Here is a 23,311-nt window from a genome sequence, read left to right as displayed (position 1 = left end):
TGGAAAATGAAAATACAAAAGTTTTACCAAAACTTTTCGTTAACATTGATCATATTAGAAGACTTATCTTTCCATGATATGCTGTTACAGTAATAGATAACTTTTCTCTAATACATGTATAAAATTCACACTATAAACTACTGTTTACTTCTTGAATCCTAAAAGATTGGATCAAAGAGTATGTAGCAACAATTTTAAACGTTTCAACCAATTTGAAATTAGTAGAAATTTTAAAAAAATATCTATGACTTTCCTAAAACTAACAAAAGTCTGTATATTAAATATTCATTTAATATTTTCTCAATCTCATACCTGAGATTCCAAAGACACAAAGTCCTTGTTGGTACAGTTAAACAGATCGGGTTCTGACCACAGCTCAGTTTTGGAGCAGTTTCTCTTGGCATCACCTAAAAGTAACATCATCCATTTGAAAATCATCAGCAACAAGAACAGACTGCCTGAAAGCCATGCTGGCAAAAGGAATAGGGAGTCAAATGAACAAGTATCAATTATGATAAAGACTTGATGGGTTGGAGTTCTTACCCACAGCCCCATACGGACAGTCTTGGACCGCTGTGACATGGCCACTTTCAGTGAACGTGATGGCCTCCCACCACATGAACTTGTGAAATTGACGGGGACACATACTGTTGGTGACTGGAAGAGGAAACAATATCAAGTATGAATGGGTAGGTATACTATGACATTTCCTATCCGCTCTCATCTTTACCTCTACTCCCATTTCTATTGTCTTTTCTAGTGACATGCACATTAAGTAAACTAAACTTAACTAAACTAATCTTTTTTGCAAATACCCTTGCCTAAATAAGTGAATAAATACTTGCTTGCCAATATTACAAAATACACCTGTCAGCTCTACAGAATGAAAATCAGCGAAACGTGTGTTATTTTTCTATTAATACCTAAACATCCTATGTCGTCATTGGGGTTCCACGAGATGTGAGCATATTTATTCTCGCACTGGTCACACTTCCTTCCGACCACATTCTTCTTACACGGACACTGCCCAGTGACCTTGTCACAGTAAATGGACGTCGACCCATACTTGTAGCAGTCACATGGGTAGCAGCGGTCGCTTCCTATTGGTCGATAGTAGTTCTCCTGGCAGTAGCACGTCCCATCCGTCTTGTTGCATTTGGTGTCAAACCCAAGTTTGTAGGAACAGTTACAGGGGCCACAGACAGGGAAACCATACCAGCCGTCTTGACAGGGTTGAGTGGACACCTCCTCACAGTACCTCCCTCCCTGGAGCTGACCACACTGACAGGTGTAGCCTGAGGGTGAGGTTGGCTTGTAGGTTGGGCCGTGACAGATGGCAGCATTCTGACAGGGGTTGTAGTTCCTGCAAATGTCCTTACATTCTGGGCCAAGGGTCCCTGTAATTTTATCAAATAAAGTACAGTCAATGCTATTTTAATCAAATCTGTAATGTTATACTTTAATAAAAATATCACCCCCCCCCCCCCCCCAAAAAAAAGAAAAAAGATTATTTGTCATTATTAATCTTCTTAAAAATGTGATCTTTCAACAGCTACTACAATTAAGATGTGAACCTTTCTTTTACCAAAAAATAAAACAAAACAGTGTGACTTGACCAAGTCGACAACAAAAATATTACACAGTATCAAGTATCTTATGTACACTTGGTTTTGCCTACAAACATTTTGATGTACTGATATAATAACACCTTGACTGACCTTTAGGACAGACACACTCGTGCTTGCCCCAGTGGTCCACACAGGAGGCTCCCTGGGTACACGGGTTGTCCTTACAGGCACTGGGAATGGTGCACCCTGGGAAGCTGTTGCTGTGGGAGGGGCGAGACAGCAGCGCGGTGTTTGTGTTCCCCACGATCATGTTCTGTAAGGATACAAAGATTTAATGACAGTCTTTTTACTTTGATTGACTCTTTTTTGTTTAATGTGACAAGACATTAAAGCTAGATTGACAAAGTCTAGTGAATAAGTTGCATCATATAATCTGTAAGGATCCAGAGAGTCAGTGACTGAATCTAATTATTAACTTACACATTTTGAGAAAAAAACACTTTAAGTACAGCGAAACATAACTATCTTACATTAATGATAATAGTAGTTTAGCAACAGAAGAATTTACTTATATTTCTTTTTATTCTATTATTGTGCATATCACCATTCTTTGAAATGTTTCATCAAAGAATAAAGGAAATTAACAGTTTTGTTTAATATACAAAACAAGATGAAAATTTTCCTGATTTATAAAATTATGTTAATAAAATCATTATGACAGCTACACATGTTCAAAATCTGAACATCTAAAACTAGAAACATCCTGACTCTCAGAGAATCAACATGGCAACATTTTTGTATCCTGATGAAGATCCCTCACTTCTATCTTGAACCCCTTACCTCCAGACAGCCTACGAATCCTTTTGTTATTGGTCCATCGTTCTCCCTCTCTGCTCCCACATATACTCTCTCTATCAGCTTATTGTTAACGCTAAGAGATATGGCCTCCTTTTTCTGATAAATCAAAAAAAAAATTGAAATTTATTATTGGATTATATGTTCTGTCAAATTTATGTTAGCTGCCAAGAAATTTCAACAAATTATACAGCAAGCATTTAATATAATTATTGCAAAACTTGTAAAGCGGAATAACTCTTATCATTTTTAACTGTTCAACTTCAACATGTTAAACCTATAAGCTATGGCAATAGAATTAAATAAATCTATGCAGCATCACTTCAAAAATATTAGTCAGAAAAACTAATCATTACTTCCTTCTTTTATTTTTAGCATTATTTGAATTAATTGTTGTAAGTGACCTCTGGAGCCAGTAAACGTACCTGCCAGTGCCCATAGTCCATCACAAGGATGATCTCCCCTAACCTGGGCCACCTGACCTCCAGATAGTGCCACTTGCCATCATTGACAGGAAGGTAATCAAACTTGAATGTGTTGTTGACCCCTCCAACTCTGTAGTGGGCGTAGCCATCTATCAGCTGCAAGAAAAGGGGCACAACTCTAAATGTCTTCCTGTAACAACTTTAAATTTCCAAACAGTCTTATTTCTAATTTGTATTTTAAAGAGCAATGTATTCAGCATCTTCTTTTGAAAACTATAATAGCCAAGAGTAACTTGTGATGCTAAAAGTGTATTTCATTCTTTAGAACAAGACCCAGCATTTCCCAAACCTTTCCAATCTAACCTTTTTTAAATAGCAAACTGACCTCTAGAGTGACGGAGTGTCCCTCGCTGATGACAACGTACATCAGTACCCCTGCCGTGGCCCGGGTCCTGAAGGAGATGCCGTTGTACCAGGTGTACAGGATCATCTTACTGGTCAGTGAGTTTTCTGTGTACAGTAGGAACCCGTTACCCTCCAGACGCGTGGGCTGGTCAATCACCTGGCTGCAGTCCTTACCCCCCGCCCGGTCAGGGCACTCGCAGAAGTACGTACCCCATCGGTCATGGCAGGTGCCTGTTGGGATTATTTTAACAGAGTTGAGACATTGATGAAATGTTGGGCTGTATTATATGTCTTAGATAAGAAGGCTTTTTGCAACACTTTTATCACTCAAATTTCTCAAAATAGGGTCTCGAAATGACAATAAACTACTGAAACACAATTGTATTGATTATCATGTCATTTACAGCGAATTACAGAATACCGGTAGAGTTTTCAATAGCTTGTTGGATTGCTCAATAGGGTATTCAATTTGGTCAGCAAGGTATCTCATCAGGTTTAAATCTAGGTCCTGTAGAATGTTATTTTGCTCTCAACCCATTCATTTTACACAAAGAAAACCTCTAGAACACTCTCTCCTATTGTTAGCTATTCTATTCATAGACTTTTAAAAAGAATGTTCACCTGGACAGCACTGGACTCTATAGAGCATCAATTCTGCTTGGAGTAATTTGAATTTTGTTTTTCAAAAAATGTAATTCAAAAGGCAGTTCTGAAGAAACAAACAAAAGAGAAAAGCATAACTTTAAAAAGGAGATATTTTTCCCTGCAAAAAATCATTAAACATTTTGGTTCCCTGATTCCTGGTGCATCTTATGCATCTTACAGCACTAATAGTTATTTTTTGTGCTGACTGCTTAAGTAGTTCAGACTTTAATAGCAGTAATGTAGGATAACAGAGAGAAACAAAAAGGCCCAAAACGTGCAAATGTTAACCAGATTAACTCACTTTATTGCTGTCATACCTGAGTAATCACATGACCTAGATTTAAACCTAATGTGATACCTTGCTGATCAAATTGAATACCCTATTGATCAATCTAGCAAGCTATTGAAAACTCTACCGGTATTCTGTACTTCACTGTAAACACAGTCCATGATGCCTTAGAAATTAAAGAGAAAATTTGGGGCATCAACTCCAAAATGGATTAACCCCCCCCCCCCCCCCCCAAAAAAAAAAACACATAGAGTTTACAACATGTGAAAACAAGCTCACTGTAGAAACCTCTGCAGATTTTTCTTTATTTATGCGATTGCTTTATTGACAGCACACTAACAAACAACTGCTGTACTGTCTCCTACCTCCATGTTTACAGGGAGCAGATATACACTGATCCGTCTTCTCAGCACATCCAGCCACCGTCCCGTTGTTGAAGACAAACTTGTTGAGGTCCAGGAGCTGGTGGTCGACGTAGAAGTCCTTGATGCAGCCCTTGTAGTTCCGGTTGACGATCTGGAACTGAGACTGGAAGTTGGGGAGGCCCCCAATCTGCATCGGACCATTTAGGTCCAGGAACTTTGGGCACTGAACCTTCGGGACTGCACTGGTGTAGCATCTACAGAATGGATAAAAAGAATTTAGGGAAACAATCAAAATTCAGCAAACATAATTGCTTTTTACCAATGCATTTTTTTCACGTATGGAATTTCTATGGTTGCACAATAAACATGTCAATTTCAGATAATAAATTTTTCTCCTAGCCTATCAAATGACTTTTGATAAGTTGTTTAACACATGCCAAATTTTGTTTGTCTTTGGCAAAATACATATTGAAACTTAAAGTACATGTAAATCCTTTCAATGTAAATAATGATTGATCTAGCCAATACACAACCCACTACTTGCGTCACTTTTACCTTTATTATGTGGTTAATTCTAGCTTTAATTCTCAAAGACTGTCAATAGGTGTGGGGCATTTAATTCTGTATTACAGCATCAATACAATACTCTCCATGCAATCCATGCATGCATATTTTTACAAATGAAGTCAATATTTACTTGCACCAATTAGTTGTTTCCATTTCAAAAAAATCTACATCTCTCCACATGAGAACGTCTTAATTATTAATGCACAGTTTTCAATGATTTCAAACCAATTGTGCAGTAGTGTTCAATACTATAGTCAAAGGCTTCATGTTGTCAGAAACCCATGGATCTCTATAATTACAATTAGGCTAAGCAATATACAAACTCAGGTAACTCTGTGGTATATTTGTATTACATTGTACCTGTTTGTTTGATTGCACCTTGATTGGAATTTTTAATTAATCATAAGATCAAACAATTAAAATTACTGATGTGCACTTTCTATGCTTATTGTTTATAATCCATACTCTTCAAACAAAGGTTAAATTTGTAGGTTGTTGATATTTTCTTCTAACCATCTCTTGAATGAGTTAGCAAAAAATCATTTATTGATAACGTTACTTATAATCATTTTCCCTGATTGATAAATGGTGTTGGATTTGTACTTCAAAACTTACAGTGTTCTTTATTTCAGTTAATTTTTCTGAAATGTACTGGTAGATGGAAAAGTGGCTGAAAGGCATACTGCAGTCTTACCATTTAGTCAATTTTTGGTGACCATTTAGTAACTTTTCAGTCAACATTCAGTAACTTTTCAGCCAACATAATTTAACCTTTTGGTCATTAACTTTTTAATCAACATTCAGTAGCTTTTCAGTCAACATTCAGTAATTTTTAGCCAACATTTGGTAACTTTTCAGTAAACATTCAGTAATTTTTCAGTCAACATTCGGTAATTTTTCAGTCAACATTTAGCAATTTTTAGTCAACATTCGATAACTTTTCAGTAAAATTCAGCAGTAACTATTCAGTCAATATTTGGTAACTTTTCAGTAAAATTCAGTTAACATTCAGTCACTCAACTAATGTGTTTAAAATTGGTTTTAGATCTAGGTTGACTTACAACGTTAACATTTAGTCACAATTCAGTTAAAAAAAATGCACACTTCAGTAATCATTCAGTCACCTTTTTCTGTTTGAGCCTTAGTTGACTAATATCTGCTTTTTAACCACCTTTGGAGCTAGCTAGCCCCTGACTTAGCCCCTGACTTACATGTCTGGAATTTGGAAGGTGGTCTGTACAGCACAAGGGTGGTCCGTGATCAGGTGCCCATACTTGACAGCAATCTGTGTATCACACTCCTCCCCCACCGATAGGGTGGCAGTCTGTCAAAAAAGAAATTGTGGAAATTCAATATACCATAAAATATAAACAGGGAACAGTCTTAATCAGAGAGGAGCCATGAAATACACGTAGTGTACAGTCTGTAAGATGCAGAGGAAATTCAGACTAAATCATATCATTTTATACATAGTGTGACAGTTTGTAAAAATTGAGAGAGAAATTCCCTCTGTAGAATCATAACATACAAAGATGAAAGTGTGTAAATAAAATGGGAAAGAAAATTTTCCACCTGACATAATAACTGTCGATATACAGACTCACTGATGTATTTATATAGTTTCATCAAAAGCAGTCATATAATGTGTGGAGTTTGTAGTCATGAAAAAACATTTAAGTGTTTGCTTACTGTGTGTTTCAACAATTTATATCTATACAGATATGGTGCATGTATTTTATTTGTCAACTTCAGATAATCAATAATGCATGACTGTATTAAAAACCACTTTAGGCAAAAAAAAAATGCAAGCATCAAAAATAAATCAGTGCAGTCTGAACAAATTATATCTAGACAATATTTTTTCCAGCAAATATTGAGTAACTGGTGCACAACAAACTTATAGTGTCTAAACTTAAATGCCACCTTTTTGTGAACAGGTATTTCGCACATTTGTTGTGTATGAAAAGACCTAAAAGTAATCAATTATATAACCATGATAACACGGACACCTGCGTACCTACACTACAACCCCAAACTAGATTTATAGCCCTAACAGTCAGGGGTCTCTCAGAAACCAATACCTTTAAGACCGGGCTCCCCCCCCCCCCCCCCCCTTTTCCACCTTTTCCAGGTAGATCTACTTTCTGATTCCATAATAGAATACTGCTTCACAAAGATACACAGTTATGCAACATTTACGGCTAGATAAATCACTGCAGTCAGTTTGGATCGTGAAATATTGGCCGTCGGATTCCGGTCACACAACAGACAGCGATCATGTGTCTTAAGCATCAGTAATACAATATTGGAACCAGATTTATACCTGGCTTAATGTCTGTCTTGATAAAACATCATAACTCAAAATGATTTTAATGAAATTTTTAAAATTTGTTTTATTACTATTTAGAAATGAAATTAATTAAAATATGAAATTAAAACATGTAAATGTACCGGTATGTATCCCATATGTTACGATGCATGCACATCTGTTTTTTTGTGATCAATACATGCAGCAGTAAAATAGCAATTAAATTATACGCATGCAGGCCTAGTTCAGAATGACTGCAAAGTGTTATACCTATAAATCAAAATTATTTTCTTTACATACGAAGTTAGTAAAAATATTTAAAACTTTAATATTTCTACATGTCAATGGCTTTGTACCACACAGACCCATTGCATATTATATGACTTTGAAAGATATACATGTATTTTATGAATTCAAGTTCATAAATCATTTTCCTTCAGGGTAATTCTTACCTCCAATGAAAGAAGACCTGAATTAATTTACACCTAAAAGTTTCTGTGTGTACATAACAATGTATTTTCCTCTCTAATTTATTTCAAAATAAGAAATTGGTAAAGAATTGCATACACCATGCTGCGCTACAATAGATGGCCTCAAATGACAGAATTTTCTTTTGGTGGAAAAAGACACTAGCTTGACTCTTTTTACAAGCTGCCATAGGACAAACTTCCATTCATCACTTCGACAGAAAAAAAATCCTGTTAACTAATGCACCCAGCAATTCATTTTTAGATTTTTCAGATTACGGAATGTGCAGGAAAAAATTTGTCGCAAAAATCAATAAAATACCTCGCCTTTGCCAGCAACTGTATCATTACTGTTTTGTTATTATTAATTACTTTACAAATCGTTAGGATGTAATCGATTGTCCCTATAGCTAGATGACAGATGACGATTAGAGGTATATTAGCTTTATTATTGTGACTATGTAATGGAATCCCCTGAAGTATAATGATTTATCTCCTTCCAGCCCAAAAGCCAAATATTTATCTTTCAATAAATTAACAATAATCTTTTCACACTGAATGACCTGGTAATGCACAATACAAACCCCAATTAACACATTATATACTAATAAACATACTGTACTATATTCTACATAATTGACAATTATCCCCCTATAAATTGGAAAAGGTATCTCTTAATTAAATGAACTCGTTACAATATGGTGACATATCAGTTTTTGGATCAAATAACTTGGGGTCCTGTATGCACACTATGACACAGTGTATGACTTTAATGCCCCTGTGACAATTTTAACATCATATCTCTGTTCATCTACGAGCCCTCTCCATTTTCACATTGATTTCCCCGATCCTGCATACATGCACAGACAGTCACTGCCTGAAGTCCTCAGAAAATTAACACAGACCCTATGCACTGTCAATTCAACTTCTAGCTGCTTTGATCACACAATAGAACAAATTAATGAAAAACAATTTCTACCGTGGAACAATAACTTCACACATTGAATACCAATTCAACAATATATCCGACTGTCCACAATGTTTATCTACACCTTTCTTTCTTTCTTTCTTTTTCTTTATTTTGGAGCAGATGATGTTTACTTAACATTTTTTTTATCGTTCTCTAAACATATTTAAAGTAGGCCAGAATCTTCCTTCAATTTCTGGGGGGATGACATAAAGATGTTTTTTTTTAATTGAATTAAAATCAAATTTACCACACCTTTGTGTCAGTTTTTGATGTGCATTAGTAAATAAATACGCAAATACCATGAATACTGAAGCCCATTTAAATGGTAAATGTGTATTTCAAAAACACAGATAAAGAATCCTCTGTATTAAACTGGATTTTGTATTCCTATATTGATTTGAAGACATGCTTTTGCATTGCATTACCTTATATTCCTAATTAAACATGGGGAATTATGGATGATAGCTAGCCAGAAGCTTTCCTTGCTCAAACTCAAAAATCTAGCTTTTTTCAATTGCAAATCTGCAGATTCCTTATTAAACATGAAGAATTAATGATAATAGCTGGAAGCTCCCTTTGCACAGTCCAAAAAATTTAACTATTCATTTTTATTATTAAAAGTTGTATAAAAAAAAATAGAATTATAAAAATTCAGTGCATGGGATTTATGACCCCTGCAGCAGTTTGATACAAAATGATGGGATTTGCAAAATTAAGTTCTACAGCTCGCTTGAAATAAGAAATTTAGATCTGCACAGAGTGAGTACAATAATCCCATATACATTCGAACTTCCAATTCCATTACCAGACCCTGTATTCAGCTTCTTACCCTGTTAATATAGTCCACTTGAGCAAACTGCCATTCTCCGTTGGCCACGCCTCCCTTGACCTTTGACCTGACTGATGTCTTGTTGGTCCCGGTGCTGAAGGAGAACTGAAGCTGTCCGTCCACAATCTCCAGGGCCATGAAATCGTTTCTATCATTGAATCGGCCATTGTAGAAAAGAAGACCATTTTTCATCTGAGTTGCAAACCTTTAAAAAAAAAATCAATTAAAAATTAAAATGGTGTTTAATATTCATTGTAAGCATTTTATATATATTTTTTGCATTTGTAGAACTTTTCAATACACCTTTAATTGATTCCTAAAGTTTATATCCGATTGTTTTCTTTCAAAATAAACAAGATTTAAGTTTTTAAAAACATCTACCGGTATATCAAAATAAGCTAAAGCTAGAGGACATGATTTTATCACAAACCACATCAAATAATAACGTCGAATTGGAGACTTTTTCGAAAGCCTTTTCTTCCTATTACAACTAACTATTTTTCCAGTTCCCTTAACATGAAATCATTTGAATGACATATATAGAGCTAATTCGACATTACCGGGTTTTGCTCCATCAAAGTATACAACAGTGTTTAATCAACTGTGCTTGATGTTTTCATAAACCCACTCGCCTTCCGTAAGATATTTATTCACCTACCCTAAGATATACGTGAAATCAGTGGTAACATTTGGATTACAGAGTAAAGGGAAAAATCAAGGCTTTTGAGCGGACTGTATGATATCATGGCTTGGCTATCTAATCAGGGATTATCAAATTAATCCCTTAGAATAATCCTGTTAGTAAACTTTTCCTTACAAAGTCAATTTGTTAATTCTTGCCATGATTTAAAAGTCTGTCTTTATAAATACAAAGGAATTTCAAGCCTCTATGTGAAATTGTACTCTAAAAATCTACCTAACTTTATGATAGTAAACATTTTTATCATCAATTTGTTAAAATGTTTAACTTTTATCAAGTATACCGTTGTAGCCAACAATTATCTAACATGCTATAAGAGCCAATGACAGTGTACCGAATGTATCGATACATTTCAATATTCACAATTGTGTCATTTAATTTCCTTGGAGCAACTGTAAAATGATACAATTGTTATTTCACTGGAATTTTTTTTTAATTTGACTCTTGAATTTCAATTTTTGGAGAGGAAAGGAGGGAAGGGGTGTGTGTGTGTGTGAAATAAAAAAAACTCACTTAAGCTGAATGTTGAACCTGAATCTTCTCTTGAATGCTGGGAAGGTTAGATAGGAACCAATAGAAAACTTCCTGGAGGTCAGCTGACAGTACTTGTTGTAATGAGGCTCGGCAGGGCAGCCCTTACACCGGAATCCCCCTGAGTTCTTGTTGGGCTCGCACTCAGATGGAGGCTCACACAAGTTCTGGGGACAGGTCAAAAGGTCAAACTGTTGATTGTTGTTAATCTCACAAGTCTCTCCTAGAACAACAAATTAAAAAAGATTAATATATCGACAATAGTGTGTTTACAATCTAATTTAATATTTTACATAATTTATCAATATTGTCATGCACAGTACATAAATGTACCTTTCCTCATTCAACTTTAATGCAAGATGACTTCATTAATTCAATTATTGATAATAAATAGTTCCCAAATTATAATTTATATTTTTAATCTTTTGAATCCGCAGACTCTATTCCATTGAAATCTTCATTTTTTTCTAGTACAAACTCTCTCTCTCCTTCCTCTCTTTCTCCTTCCTCTCTCTCTCTCTCTCTCTCTCTCTCTCTCACTCTCTCTCTCTCCGATTTTATTTTTCTCTTTTGTGCTGCTGTTATTCCCTTAACACTCATTAAATAAACCCATATTCTATAGATATGATAAGTGCTTGGCTCAAGAAATACATATTCCTTAGATCAATACAAGTTCTCATAAATCCTGCCATTACAAGATGGCCTTTCCATCGCAAACACAACTTAACATTTATTTTTTAAACCCATAAATGACAGTTTAATTGCGCACTTCTACCAAATGTGGGCCCATCAGTTAAGGCTTCATGTAAAGCAATTTTCCTACATGTCTACTTCATGGCATTTAAACATGAAAAAGTCTTTAATAAAAGAATTCGGTAAAAGCTAGTGACTTTTAAACGGTCATAATTACACTAAATTCCCTTACACCGTAAATATTGATATCGCAGATCTGGATCAGATTTTCCCTTAACAAAGCGTAGAAGTTTCACTGTCGGTTCGTTCGGAGGCACTAATGGGGCTCGAGCGAGTCCAAGAGCTATCAGGTTTAAAGTGATATCCATGTCCTTTCACCCCTTGTACATGTTACGCAGTCTGCTTGAACTTTTTTTCTGCCTGGCTGGGCGGATCGTTGCGGTGTATCAGATAACAGGCAGTCAATCGATGCTACTATGATCTTTCGGTCTTGATAAACTCGTGGAATAACACCACATAATCGCCCGTTATTATTGGCGAGGATTGTGTGAAAACATTTATAGAAAACTTTATGCTTAGCTGAATATCTTTTTTGTCTGAGTGTAAATGATTCATGCAGGAAAGACAAAGGAGTCTCTTCTTGCCTTCATTGTTAGATTTCAATTTACCTGAGCAAAAGCTAGAGCATTAAACATTTTTAAGAAGGACTCTCAGACACTCACAGACTACACAGCCAACCCCTTTTCTCTATTTGTTTGGATTTCAATGAAAAAATTTACCCGTTTAATAATTGTCTTACAAATTAACTTACCAGTAACTTTTTAAGGGGATTCAGAAACCTCTTGCAATAATACAGAACCATCTGACAACTGAATTTTACATTATGCCTATCACGATTGATAACAAAGGGTTTGTTTGTTTGTATACAGAGTCTGTATCAGTTACAGCTATTACACATTTCACAAGATATAATTACAATTAGCATCTCAAACGGCTACAAGGACCATCTCCATAGCTGTGAATCCCGATCCGCCTCTATTGTAATACTGTGACAAATAACACTTACTATCACGAGACTTGATCTTAACATTCATTAAATCAGAGAAAGGCTTCTAACACTTAGATGGGCTCAGGTGTACCAGTATAGTATAAACTGATATTCTAAGAGGTCCAATGTCATCAAATGAAATCCGTAGCCAGACTTACAAGTATAGCACGAGAGCATGCACAAAATGAACATCGGATCTAAATATTAACCATTGTTTGCACATATACTAAATTTCTTGAAAGAGCATCTAATGTTTAAAAATTGAATCTAAAACTTGGACTATTACAGTTGAAAAAATCTTCATTTTACCTGCAAAATTGGGGGCACAGAGACAGGTGAATCCACCCTCCTTGCGTTTGCATGCTCCCCCATTCTTACACGGACTACTGTAGCAGGCGTCTATCTCCTTATTGCAGTAATTTCCAGAGGTCACTGAAAAATCATCACCATCATCATCATTTATTTACAATGGTCATCTTTTAAACCACCATTCATCGTCAGATTCAAACATCATCACATGCATAGTCATAAAATTTAATATTCCATCAAGATCATACAATTCTGTTAGAATATATCTATGGTAAAGATGAACGTTTCTGGTATTACAGTGAGATATTTGGTTTGCATTAATTTAGACAAAACATTTACAGCTTACAGACAAAAATTTACAGTCTGTAGACTCCTGACAAATTTACAGCAAATTCCTTTGTGACTTAAATTTACAGCAAGACACCTTAGCAACTTACATTTACAGCAAGACACCTTAGCAACTTAAATTTACAGTAAGACACTTTAGTGACTTAAATTTACAGTACTTAAGATCCCTTAGTGACTTCAATTTACAGCAATCAAGACACTTAAATTTACAGCAGGTTATCTTAGTGAATTAAATTTACAGCATGACTCATTTGTGACTTAAATTTACAGCGACTAAAATTTACAAATGTGACTCCTGTTGAGTAACATGAAGAATAAAAGACTTACATGCGTAACCGGCAGGACATTCACATCGAAAGCTGTTGACGGGATGAATAGGTCGGAACAGCATGGTGGAAGAAGTGATGAAGGGCTGAGGACGACCAAACTTGACGTAGAAGATGCAGTGCTCAAAGTTGTCACAGAATTCACGGATACAGATGTTATCCTCGAACGGCAGCACCTAAAAACATGGAAAGAATCAGGTTGTAATATAACATTGACAAATAGTATTTATCTGTTCATTTATCAATATCTTATGTTCTTATCAACTGAATATACTTTTTGATATTAATAACATTTTCTATCATCTACAATATATGCAAGCAGCAAAGTGTTCAAATGATAAGGTCTATGTTCATATTAAGAATATAAATAAACAGGAATCCTACACAAAAAGCAGGGTTTTCATTCTAGTACAATTAACATTTAATATTACTTATTTTAAATGTTTTCTTTAAATGTTTCTTCATTTATTGGTAAAATGCACTTTACTTAATTATTTATTTTGTTCATTTAGAATATCAGTGTTGAGGAAATGTGCAGCTAGTGTTGTTGACACTTATTGTAAATGTTCACAGACTTATCCGAAAATTTTATATTTTGTTTTAAATTTGAGGCTGTTCCTCTTTTTCTATTATTTCAATATCATTGGAGGAAGAAGCATTATAACTTTTTTCTGCACTGCTATCTGATCTGAAGAACATTAATAACTATTTTGCAAATTTTTGATAACAACCTTGCTACACAGATTACCTGCATTTTGTTTCGAAATGGCTTACTCATAACCAGCAAAGCACTTTGACCTGAATGTTGAATATTTCAATTCTTATCAGTGTAAAAGTGTATAATATAAAACTTATATTTAGGTTCACATTTCGAATGATGGCTTTTAAATTTCATATGAATTATCCATTTTCCTGTCTAATGCCGTACCTCATGTGTGCTCACGTTTTCACCTCTGATTTTTATCAAATTTATTGAAAGCATTGAATCGCCTGCTAACTTGCACACGTATAGGGTTTTAAATCCCATAAAACATTAAATATCGGGTCATTAAATTCAACAACTTTCCGCCTTTACATGGCAAATAAAGGTTGACTGCAAAAACGGAGTTAGCATATTAGAAATTTTAACCCGAAGTTGGAGTGTTCAGAGTGCATGGCATTCAAATAATATTACTTATTGACTGTCAACAGATTTGATTAATTTTAACTCTTTTTCAAAAATATTCAAGTTGTTTTCTCCAAAATATCTTGTTTTTGTTATGGTCAAAGGATACAGCCTATTCAGTCAGTACTTCTTGATGTTCCTATGAAGGTTGAGGGTTCAGATCTTATAAGCTTTTAATTAATTCACCTCATATCATGATAAATGTTCTCAGACTGATTTTATGTTTACTTACTAGATTATATGTGTATACTGTTTATATTGGGAAATATTCACCCCATTTTTAAATTATTTCCGTCGCTTTCCCCTTGTTGTCTATGGGCGAATTTAAGACTGGATTTTTAAAAATAATTTTGTTCATTGGAAAGAGTATCAATTTCTAAACCGTTTATAAATCTAACATGTAGAAGGGCAAAAATAACACGGACAAAAATAACCCTGTATACGATATATATAATTCTTTGTGACATCGTATTGGATCAGTGTGCAATTTACGAAGAATAAAGCTAAAAACTTTCTAATTGTAGAAGCTACGCAAATTCCACATGAAATTTTTTTTTGTTCACAGTGCATTTTCGAATAACTAAGGATTAGAGATTAAATAGTGATCACCAGCTAGTTAAAAGTGCATTACAATTCAGGAGAGAGAATCAGTAAAATGCTAAAACACCAACCTGTAGCGTGGACAGATCAGCCAATCGGATTCTCTGTAAGTAAATCTGCTCCTGAAGGACCTCCGCGTCGATGAACGATCCATCTGACTTCCTCACGGCGACACTGACATTCAAAACAGTAGTCGACACGTCGGTGTCTTTCTCCACATTGATGACGTAAATATTCTTCTCCTCGGTGTTAAGAACGGAGGCCAGGGCGTCGACGAAGAACTTGTAGACGGGGGAAAGGAAAGTGTCCTGAGTGATGTTATTGAGGCGAATCGTGACGCTCTTCTCCAACATCTCCTTGGTAACCAGACGGACGTATAGGCGACAGGAAGCAGTCTTCAGATGCAGTCCATCTAAGGAGCAAAAAAATTTAGCAATCATTTTTATCATCCAACCTTAGAAGCCTATAATCATTTTTTCCTTAAAATTGCAGTCACAATTGATTGGCAGAAATCATGAATAATAGTGTCATCATAATGATTTGTTTCGTCATGCAATTGCTGTTCTAAAAACTGTTTTGACCACGAAATTGTGGTTATCAGAATTATTTTGATGGTGAAATTGTTGTCTTCTTTAATATACTGCTGTCAGTAAGACTTTAAACCATACCAAAAATCTTTTAACATGTACTAGTATTTCGATCATCTAGATTTTTTAATTGACAATGTCATTACTTTTCATTTTTCACACTTGTGAGTACATATATATATAATTGATTACACAAAAAACTCAGTTAAATTAAGATATCCCAACAGCTTGAGTATTTTGAAATTATCACTTTGAACAACATTTCACATACTCAAAGTTAATTTAATTTAATAAAAGTGATTTACTGACTGCGTCATTCGATTTTAATTTAGTTAACAATAACTAAGGCCAATCAGTGGCTTCCAATCAGAGTGTTCTAGCTATTCTAAAGCCTTAATTGATTGTGTATTGAATAACACACTCTATTGTTTCATTCTTTCACTGTTGTGTGCTATATAATGTTTCTAAATGTAACCAATGTATGTATTCAATAGATTTAAAAACTTTCAACAAAAAACTTCATTAAGCGTACTAATTGTAGACATATATACATAACCATGGGAAAAAAATCATTACATGTACCCTTGTATACATATATATACACACTTTCTGACAAATGAAAGGTTAACAAAGAAAACAAACATTAGAATATTTTACCTTTCATAATTGATTTAACCAAATAATTACACAGAGTGGTATTTACATTGACTTAATTGTTAAAAAGAAAAATTATAGATTTTTTTCGCCTGAAAGGCTGCATGGAAACAATTTGTATCAGAACTGCATGAAGAGTCCTCTCTGGATTTGAGTAAACCCTTAGGAAACTTGCTTGAAAACTTTAGAATTTATCAATGGCGGATTATTTGCGAATGACATTTTGAAGCCTACAAATTCATGAGTGAATACGCAGATATATGTTTAGGAAGACTGCAGACAACAATTTTGTTTATCTTTTTATTCGTCACTGAACTTTGCAATAAGGCCATGTTTATAAGACTTAGCTACCTGATTGGTGCAATTAAAATTTCAGGTACTGTATCAGAGATTGTTGTGCAGTGAATACATGGGCAAAACCAGATCAAACAAAATATTTGTCTTTCTTAAGGAAACTTGGACAAAGATCTGGCCAAAGCAAATTTATTCAGTCTGTTGGTGAATGGGTTCATAATGTGTACACACGGTCACACAGTATATAGCATCATTGAAATATATCAATCCCTGACCAAGCTATCTCAGAATTTTAAAGAAATGCAGTATTCTGAACAAATGAATGAGGTTAAATACAATCAGTACTGAATGTAGCAATTTACAGACCAATACGGTTTAGACTTTTAAATAATTTCAAAGCCTAAAAGAGCTGGTCTAGCAGATATTTTTTTTGTCTACTGGCAATTTACAGAATTAGATGTACAGATTTCTGTAAACTACGAATCGCATAGATGCATGTAAATTGTACATCACCACATTGTATAAATTTCTAGTTTGTACAGTAATCAACCTTCTATAGTGCTCATGCATACTCAGACCACGTCTCTGCATCTACAATTTTAACCCAATCAGTTACAAAGTAAAATTTTTAGAGCTCGAATAACCTAGTGCATTTGAAAGAACTGCAACTGTTTCATCAGGATGATCAATAATTGTGCCTTAAGTAAAACCTTAATTAAATAATGCTTGAAATTGTTCAACCACAATATGCAATAGTACAGTGAGTGGAAAGCCAGCTGTAACACACTATATAACTAATACAAAAGATGAAAGCAGAGAGTCCTTGCCTCCTCAGGACTTGTTAAAACATGCACCAAACTTTTGAACGACAGTGCTTCGAGTGCTATATCTGTTACTAACAGTCAGACTCTCTCTCACACAGTGTCTAAACAACCAGTCCAATGTGGACGAGTTTGACACCTCTGACTGGATTGTTTGACATACAGAGACATTGTGTACACAAGATAGGTTAGGAGAGCCAGGCTAATATCATTCACTGACCGATACCTACACTGGGTATTTAAAATCAGAAATCAGGCATTTACCGGTATATTCAGCAGACAATGCCAATTCTCCTATAGTGTAGTGTTCGCAGCTACAGGCTTTGTGATTTGTTGTGCTTAGCGTTTTAGCTATACTGCCCTGCTGCCTAGCTTTTGCTGAAAGCTAATTTTAAATTTTAACAATTCATATTTTTCCCTAGTGTGCTTACATTAAGCCATTAATCTGTTCTTGTTTTTTTACATCATGGTTTTCAATTCTGGCTCAATCTTTTAGCTGGCATTTAGTTTGTCATCTAGCTTACTTAGACTTACACTTTTCAGGTAGTAATTTTTTGGTAAAACAACTCGTTTTCGGGTCCATGTGTTCTGGATTACAAATTTAAAGATTTTGGTCCAATGTAATTTTATGTATCATGCTTATAGGAGATCTACAACGCAGCATACAATTGATAGATATTTGCTTCGTCATTTTTAATTTCACTTATGCCTTCTTTCATACTACTAGGTTTTCTGATCCCACTCAGGGTACCAACAACAGATTACAAGTACCTTAAGTTACATGTAATAAGGAAAGATCTCAAATGTGACCGAAATGTAATCTTTTTTCTGGACCCTCATATGATATATGACAATCGCCACAGAGTCTCCATTCCACTCCTCACTCAGACACTCACTGTTAGAGTTCTACCCTACTTTGTATTCATACCGACTACTAGAATGTGACATCCAGGCAGCAATAAAACTACACAGATCAAATTAAAACAGAGGATTATAAATCAAGCAGTGCATAAGTGAAACAATGGAATCAATACCTACAGAGAAAGAGAGATAAGAAACCTTTAGAACTCTGGGCAGCCTTCAATATTATATATGCCCTACCCCAGGCTAGATATACTAGCTGTTTCCCCAGACTGATAGCAAGGGGTCCGGAAACCTTTGAACATGGGCCGGCTTTACCTACACCTCATAAATCAAACGTTGGTGTTGATCTTGGAATTGACTCACCCTGCTCTCTATAGGGATTAGGGACTTTGTCGTAGTAAGTCTCTAGGAGAATCGGTATACCACATACTGGGAGGATTCCATGGTATTTTAATGGAGACATTTTGGGGGGAGGTCATAGCGGGGGACATTAATGCCTGGGATATCAGTGGTATTAGGCAGGGTGATAACAAAAAAAAACCTGGGGGTAAAGAGAGGATTGTGGGTAGTCACAGGGCAAACGCAAAAGGATATAACTGGATAGAGGAACCAATTTACAAAATAGTATAGCTATAGCCAACCACCTCCATCCCTTTCACACTTTTCTATCTAGTTTAATACATGTGCCAAAAGAATATGTTTTACCTCCTTGGATTATAGAAGTATTTGAATTTCAAAAGAGTTATTTATCACTAGATCATAATATTTAAATGGTTTGCAAACTGTTGATTTATTTGCATAATTATATGAGTAAAGAAATACATGTATACCTATGTGCACTATAGTGAAATTTTTTAGCAAGGTCAATGTAACCCTTTTCATAGTATTCAATAACACCATAACTTTATTTACCCCCCTCCGTGCATTAATAATACATAGGCAAGATAATTTCTTTTTCAACCAGTGAATTAAATGCTAATTTGAGAAAGAAAAACCCATATGTTTTTGCAAGAGAGCTGGTTTAGGCACTTTAACCATTATATATCTCCAAAATCCAAGGAATGTGTCAACAAACAACACCACTCCATTGTCCAGTCAATACCTATCCAAATTCACAGCAGGATCGACCTTCTTTATTGGTTTAATCCAATATTCAACTTATGACAGATATATATATTGAGACACTAAACCCTCTCCCTCCCCCCCCCCCCCCCCCCCCAATCTTTAAAATTTGGAAAACAAAGTCAGGATTTGGGTTTGTTACATAAATACTGCACATTAAAGGGATTCTGAGTGCTAATAGGGGCTTTTCCTCTTTTTCAAAATCCTAATCCCCGAGCACCTGTTGCTTGCAATACATGTCCTAAGCCAGAAGTAATACTGGTCAGTGTTAAAAGAATAACAAACAGGGACTTAAGTCGTGGATTATCCCAGCTATTAGAAGGGTTCCTATCCCCAAATCACACCTAATCCTGCCATTCAAGGACCATAATGTGTTATATTGTTACATGAATCTATTACTTGACACAATATTGCAACTTATCCGATGTTATCTCATGAAAAGATTTTTTTTCTACTTAATAAACTGAAATTGTCATCATGAACCATTGTTTGTATTAAACAGGGATTTTTCTGAAAAGAAAGTATTCAATAAATGATAACAGTCTTTCAGATTAACCGCCCTCAACCGTAAGTCATGGAGTCTTATTTACCACTTGATCAATCTCAGGGCATTATTTCACCAAAGTACCTAGCTGTGAACTTAGACACACCATTCAAACTGTTTAAAACACATAAACTTTTATGACATTCAATAAAATGCATTCGGAAGTTGGAACACCTTTCTGACAAAAATGCTTTAACAAAAACGATAAAACCTGTCTTATAATAAAATAACTGCCTTTTCATGTCCGCTGAGGAATAAAGGACAGTCTAAACGCCCTAAAGTCATACACTATAGGGAGTACGTTCTATAATAATACAAAAACGGGAGGAAATTCACCAAATTCATTCTCCGAGTTTTTTTTTTTTTTTATGTTAAATCACCACCGTTTACAACTCAAATAATTGCTGCAAATTGATTGACAATTCCATTTAAAAAAAAAAATCTCTTACAGAATTTAAGGAGCCTCAAAAAGAAGAGTAATTTGATCAGGTACAGAAGATATTCCGATTAGATGACTAGCCGTTAATAGGCGCAGGTATTCAGAAGCACATAAATGGCAAAATTGCTAATCAAAAAGACGGTGACTGATCTCCAAACATATAACGGATGTTTGAAAATTATGCACATACATGAACATTAAAATTTGAGAATGTGTCGGTTAGATCTAAATCGATACAGAAACACAATCAATGTATTTGATGAAAAGTCTCGTTATTTTAATCAGATGTGTTTCAGATAACCCAAATATCTAAAAAATCTACATGTCAATGCATGGGGCTTTTGGCAGACGAGTGGTAAGGTTTTTTAAAACATCTATATCATCAAGGAAGGATATAATGTTGATCTGCAAAGCTACAATATATAGTCATGTAGAAATCTAAACGAGGTAAATTATAACATGTACAACAGGCAACAAATTGTAAATACGATCTACTGCTGCAACATCTGTGCAACTCTCATAAAGCAACCTAGCTATGAACATGATGAAAATAATTGGTAAGGTTCCACAACAAATTGAGAATTGATAAATTTTCTGTGACAGTCATTGAGAATTGAACCAAGAACCATATAGCTTTATTTTTGCCTGGCATTCTACCAACTGAGCTACTTTAGCTGGATGGTCAATATTCTGTCCACCTGACCATTCTTCCACACAGTATTGCACAAGTTGGCTATAATATATCAACCATCACTCAGTAAGAGTCTCTTATTGATCGCTTGATCTGACCCTGTTAATTAAGGATGATAACGAGTTTAAGAAGAGTCTTGCGCCTTACCATCCACTGCTTATGCAACAGTACAAATCAATATTCAATAAGTTACACTGACCACTGTGGCTTAATGAAAAAATCAATTAATCAGAGACATCAAATACCAATCTAGCTACTCTGAGTAAACCTCCATGAATAGATGTGTATCAGTAATGTCCAATATTGCTATAAATTATTCAATACTGCTGTCTGATTCAAATCAAGGAAAAGAGAAAATATTGGGGGGGGAGGGGGGTAGTATATAGAAAAACCATATACTCTCAGAGAGAGAGCATAAAAACAGAAATTTTATGTACTTGTAGTTGCTTCGGGAATCCATCATATAAAGTTTCTAAAATATCTAACTCAATCTTTAAATATATGAACCATAAGGTGAACAGATGTTTTTAGATATGCATAAAAAATACTGACAGGTGAACTGTTGGTTTGACAATTATGCTGCTAATACATTTAGGCAATGAACTCCAGTTTATCATTTAGTTGTCATCAAAATTAATTGTCCTTTTATTTGCACTTTCATTCTTAATGAAGCTCTTGGTAATTAATTCTGACATTTTGAATTTGGTTGCTTTTGTAAGATATGTAATTATACTAAAAAAAGGCCACTTAATGATAAATTGTTTAATTAGCAGTCAACAAAGAAAACACAAAAATCATCTTTAAAATTCTCTCTTTGGACAGATGGAAAGTACTACCTAAGGGCAAACAAACGCCTTCAAAATGTAATTAAGTTTAATTTGTTCTCTAAACTTTTCCTTTTGTATCCTTCTGCTTACAGAAAAATCTTTGTGTGGGAATGAAATATTAGCGGAGAAAAAGAAGAGAGAAAAGTAATGGGGTTACTCTATGCACAAATATTTACCGATCATTCCAATACATAGCCTTACACATTCTATTGATTTTATTTCACGGCCTTTTAAAAAAGAGCTTGGGTTGTGCAGGATATTCTTGTCTGAGTGTGTGTGTACACATTGATCTGAGTGAATCATATGTTTGAAGTACGCAAAGCCCACTATTTTTTCCCCGCATGAAGAATGTTGTTTTTACATCAGACCCTACTGGGTTGTTCATACATTATAAATATAGTAAACAATTGAATTTATACACATATGGTGGGAGAATCCTTATTAATTGACCATTTTCTTCTTTAAAAGGTAATTATATAAATATTATATACTATATTACAGAGCTCTAGAAGTCCATTAAAAAAAATATCACAGTATATAAAATCTCTTCAAATTTAAACACTGTTATTTTCAATTTGTACTTCATGAAACAATTATAACGTTTATACACACTTCAAGATCAAGAATTCACCACAAGTCGGAAATTTTAAAGTCTTAAAATTTTTCTTTTAAACATGTTAAACATATGGGTTTTTTCCACCTATTATGTGTTTTCACAGCTCCTAAAATTGAAGGGAATTTTTCTATTACATGCTAAAATAAGATGGTCGCGGACGTCTGAATTAACGGGAATTAACGGGAATTTTATGAGCAGGCGAACATGATACACAAAAGATTACCCAAAACCAAGAATGTGAATTTTCTAGACTGAAATTAAATTCCCCCTTCTCCGCTTTCTAATACCCCACACTAAAGACTTCTTAACATGATTCAGCACCTACTCAAATGTCATATGCAAATTGGAAAAAATATTTATAACTGTATTCACAGAAATTGCACTTGTAATCTTTTTTTAAGTTTGTCGGTTAATATTTAATGGGGTATATACCATGTAT

The 23,311-nt window shown here is 34.7% G+C and overlaps 1 protein-coding gene across 2 annotated transcripts in view; it reads right to left on the bottom strand.

The window, feature by feature from the left end:
* Positions 1–23,311, bottom strand: part of LOC128161501 (cadherin EGF LAG seven-pass G-type receptor 2-like) — a 38,513-nt gene that overhangs the window by 10,923 nt on the left and 4,279 nt on the right. For both annotated transcript variants that reach the window (XM_052824787.1, XM_052824788.1), the window contains exons 3-16: positions 15,485–15,825; positions 13,650–13,824; positions 12,975–13,097; positions 10,907–11,147; positions 9,694–9,898; positions 6,331–6,443; positions 4,553–4,806; positions 3,234–3,484; positions 2,849–3,004; positions 2,409–2,522; positions 1,719–1,881; positions 924–1,397; positions 544–657; positions 313–407 (exon numbers count right to left, since the gene is read on the bottom strand). In XM_052824787.1, coding sequence (XP_052680747.1) covers positions 313–407; positions 544–657; positions 924–1,397; positions 1,719–1,881; positions 2,409–2,522; positions 2,849–3,004; positions 3,234–3,484; positions 4,553–4,806; positions 6,331–6,443; positions 9,694–9,898; positions 10,907–11,147; positions 12,975–13,097; positions 13,650–13,824; positions 15,485–15,825 — 2,819 coding nt within the window. The remainder of the gene's footprint in view (positions 1–312; positions 408–543; positions 658–923; positions 1,398–1,718; positions 1,882–2,408; positions 2,523–2,848; positions 3,005–3,233; positions 3,485–4,552; positions 4,807–6,330; positions 6,444–9,693; positions 9,899–10,906; positions 11,148–12,974; positions 13,098–13,649; positions 13,825–15,484; positions 15,826–23,311) is intronic.

Source organism: Crassostrea angulata, chromosome 8 (genome assembly GCF_025612915.1).
Source record: "Crassostrea angulata isolate pt1a10 chromosome 8, ASM2561291v2, whole genome shotgun sequence".
Lineage (NCBI taxonomy): Eukaryota > Metazoa > Mollusca > Bivalvia > Ostreida > Ostreidae > Magallana > Magallana angulata.
Note: the sequence above shows the minus strand (reverse complement) of the source record. Positions and strands in the feature narration are given on the sequence as shown.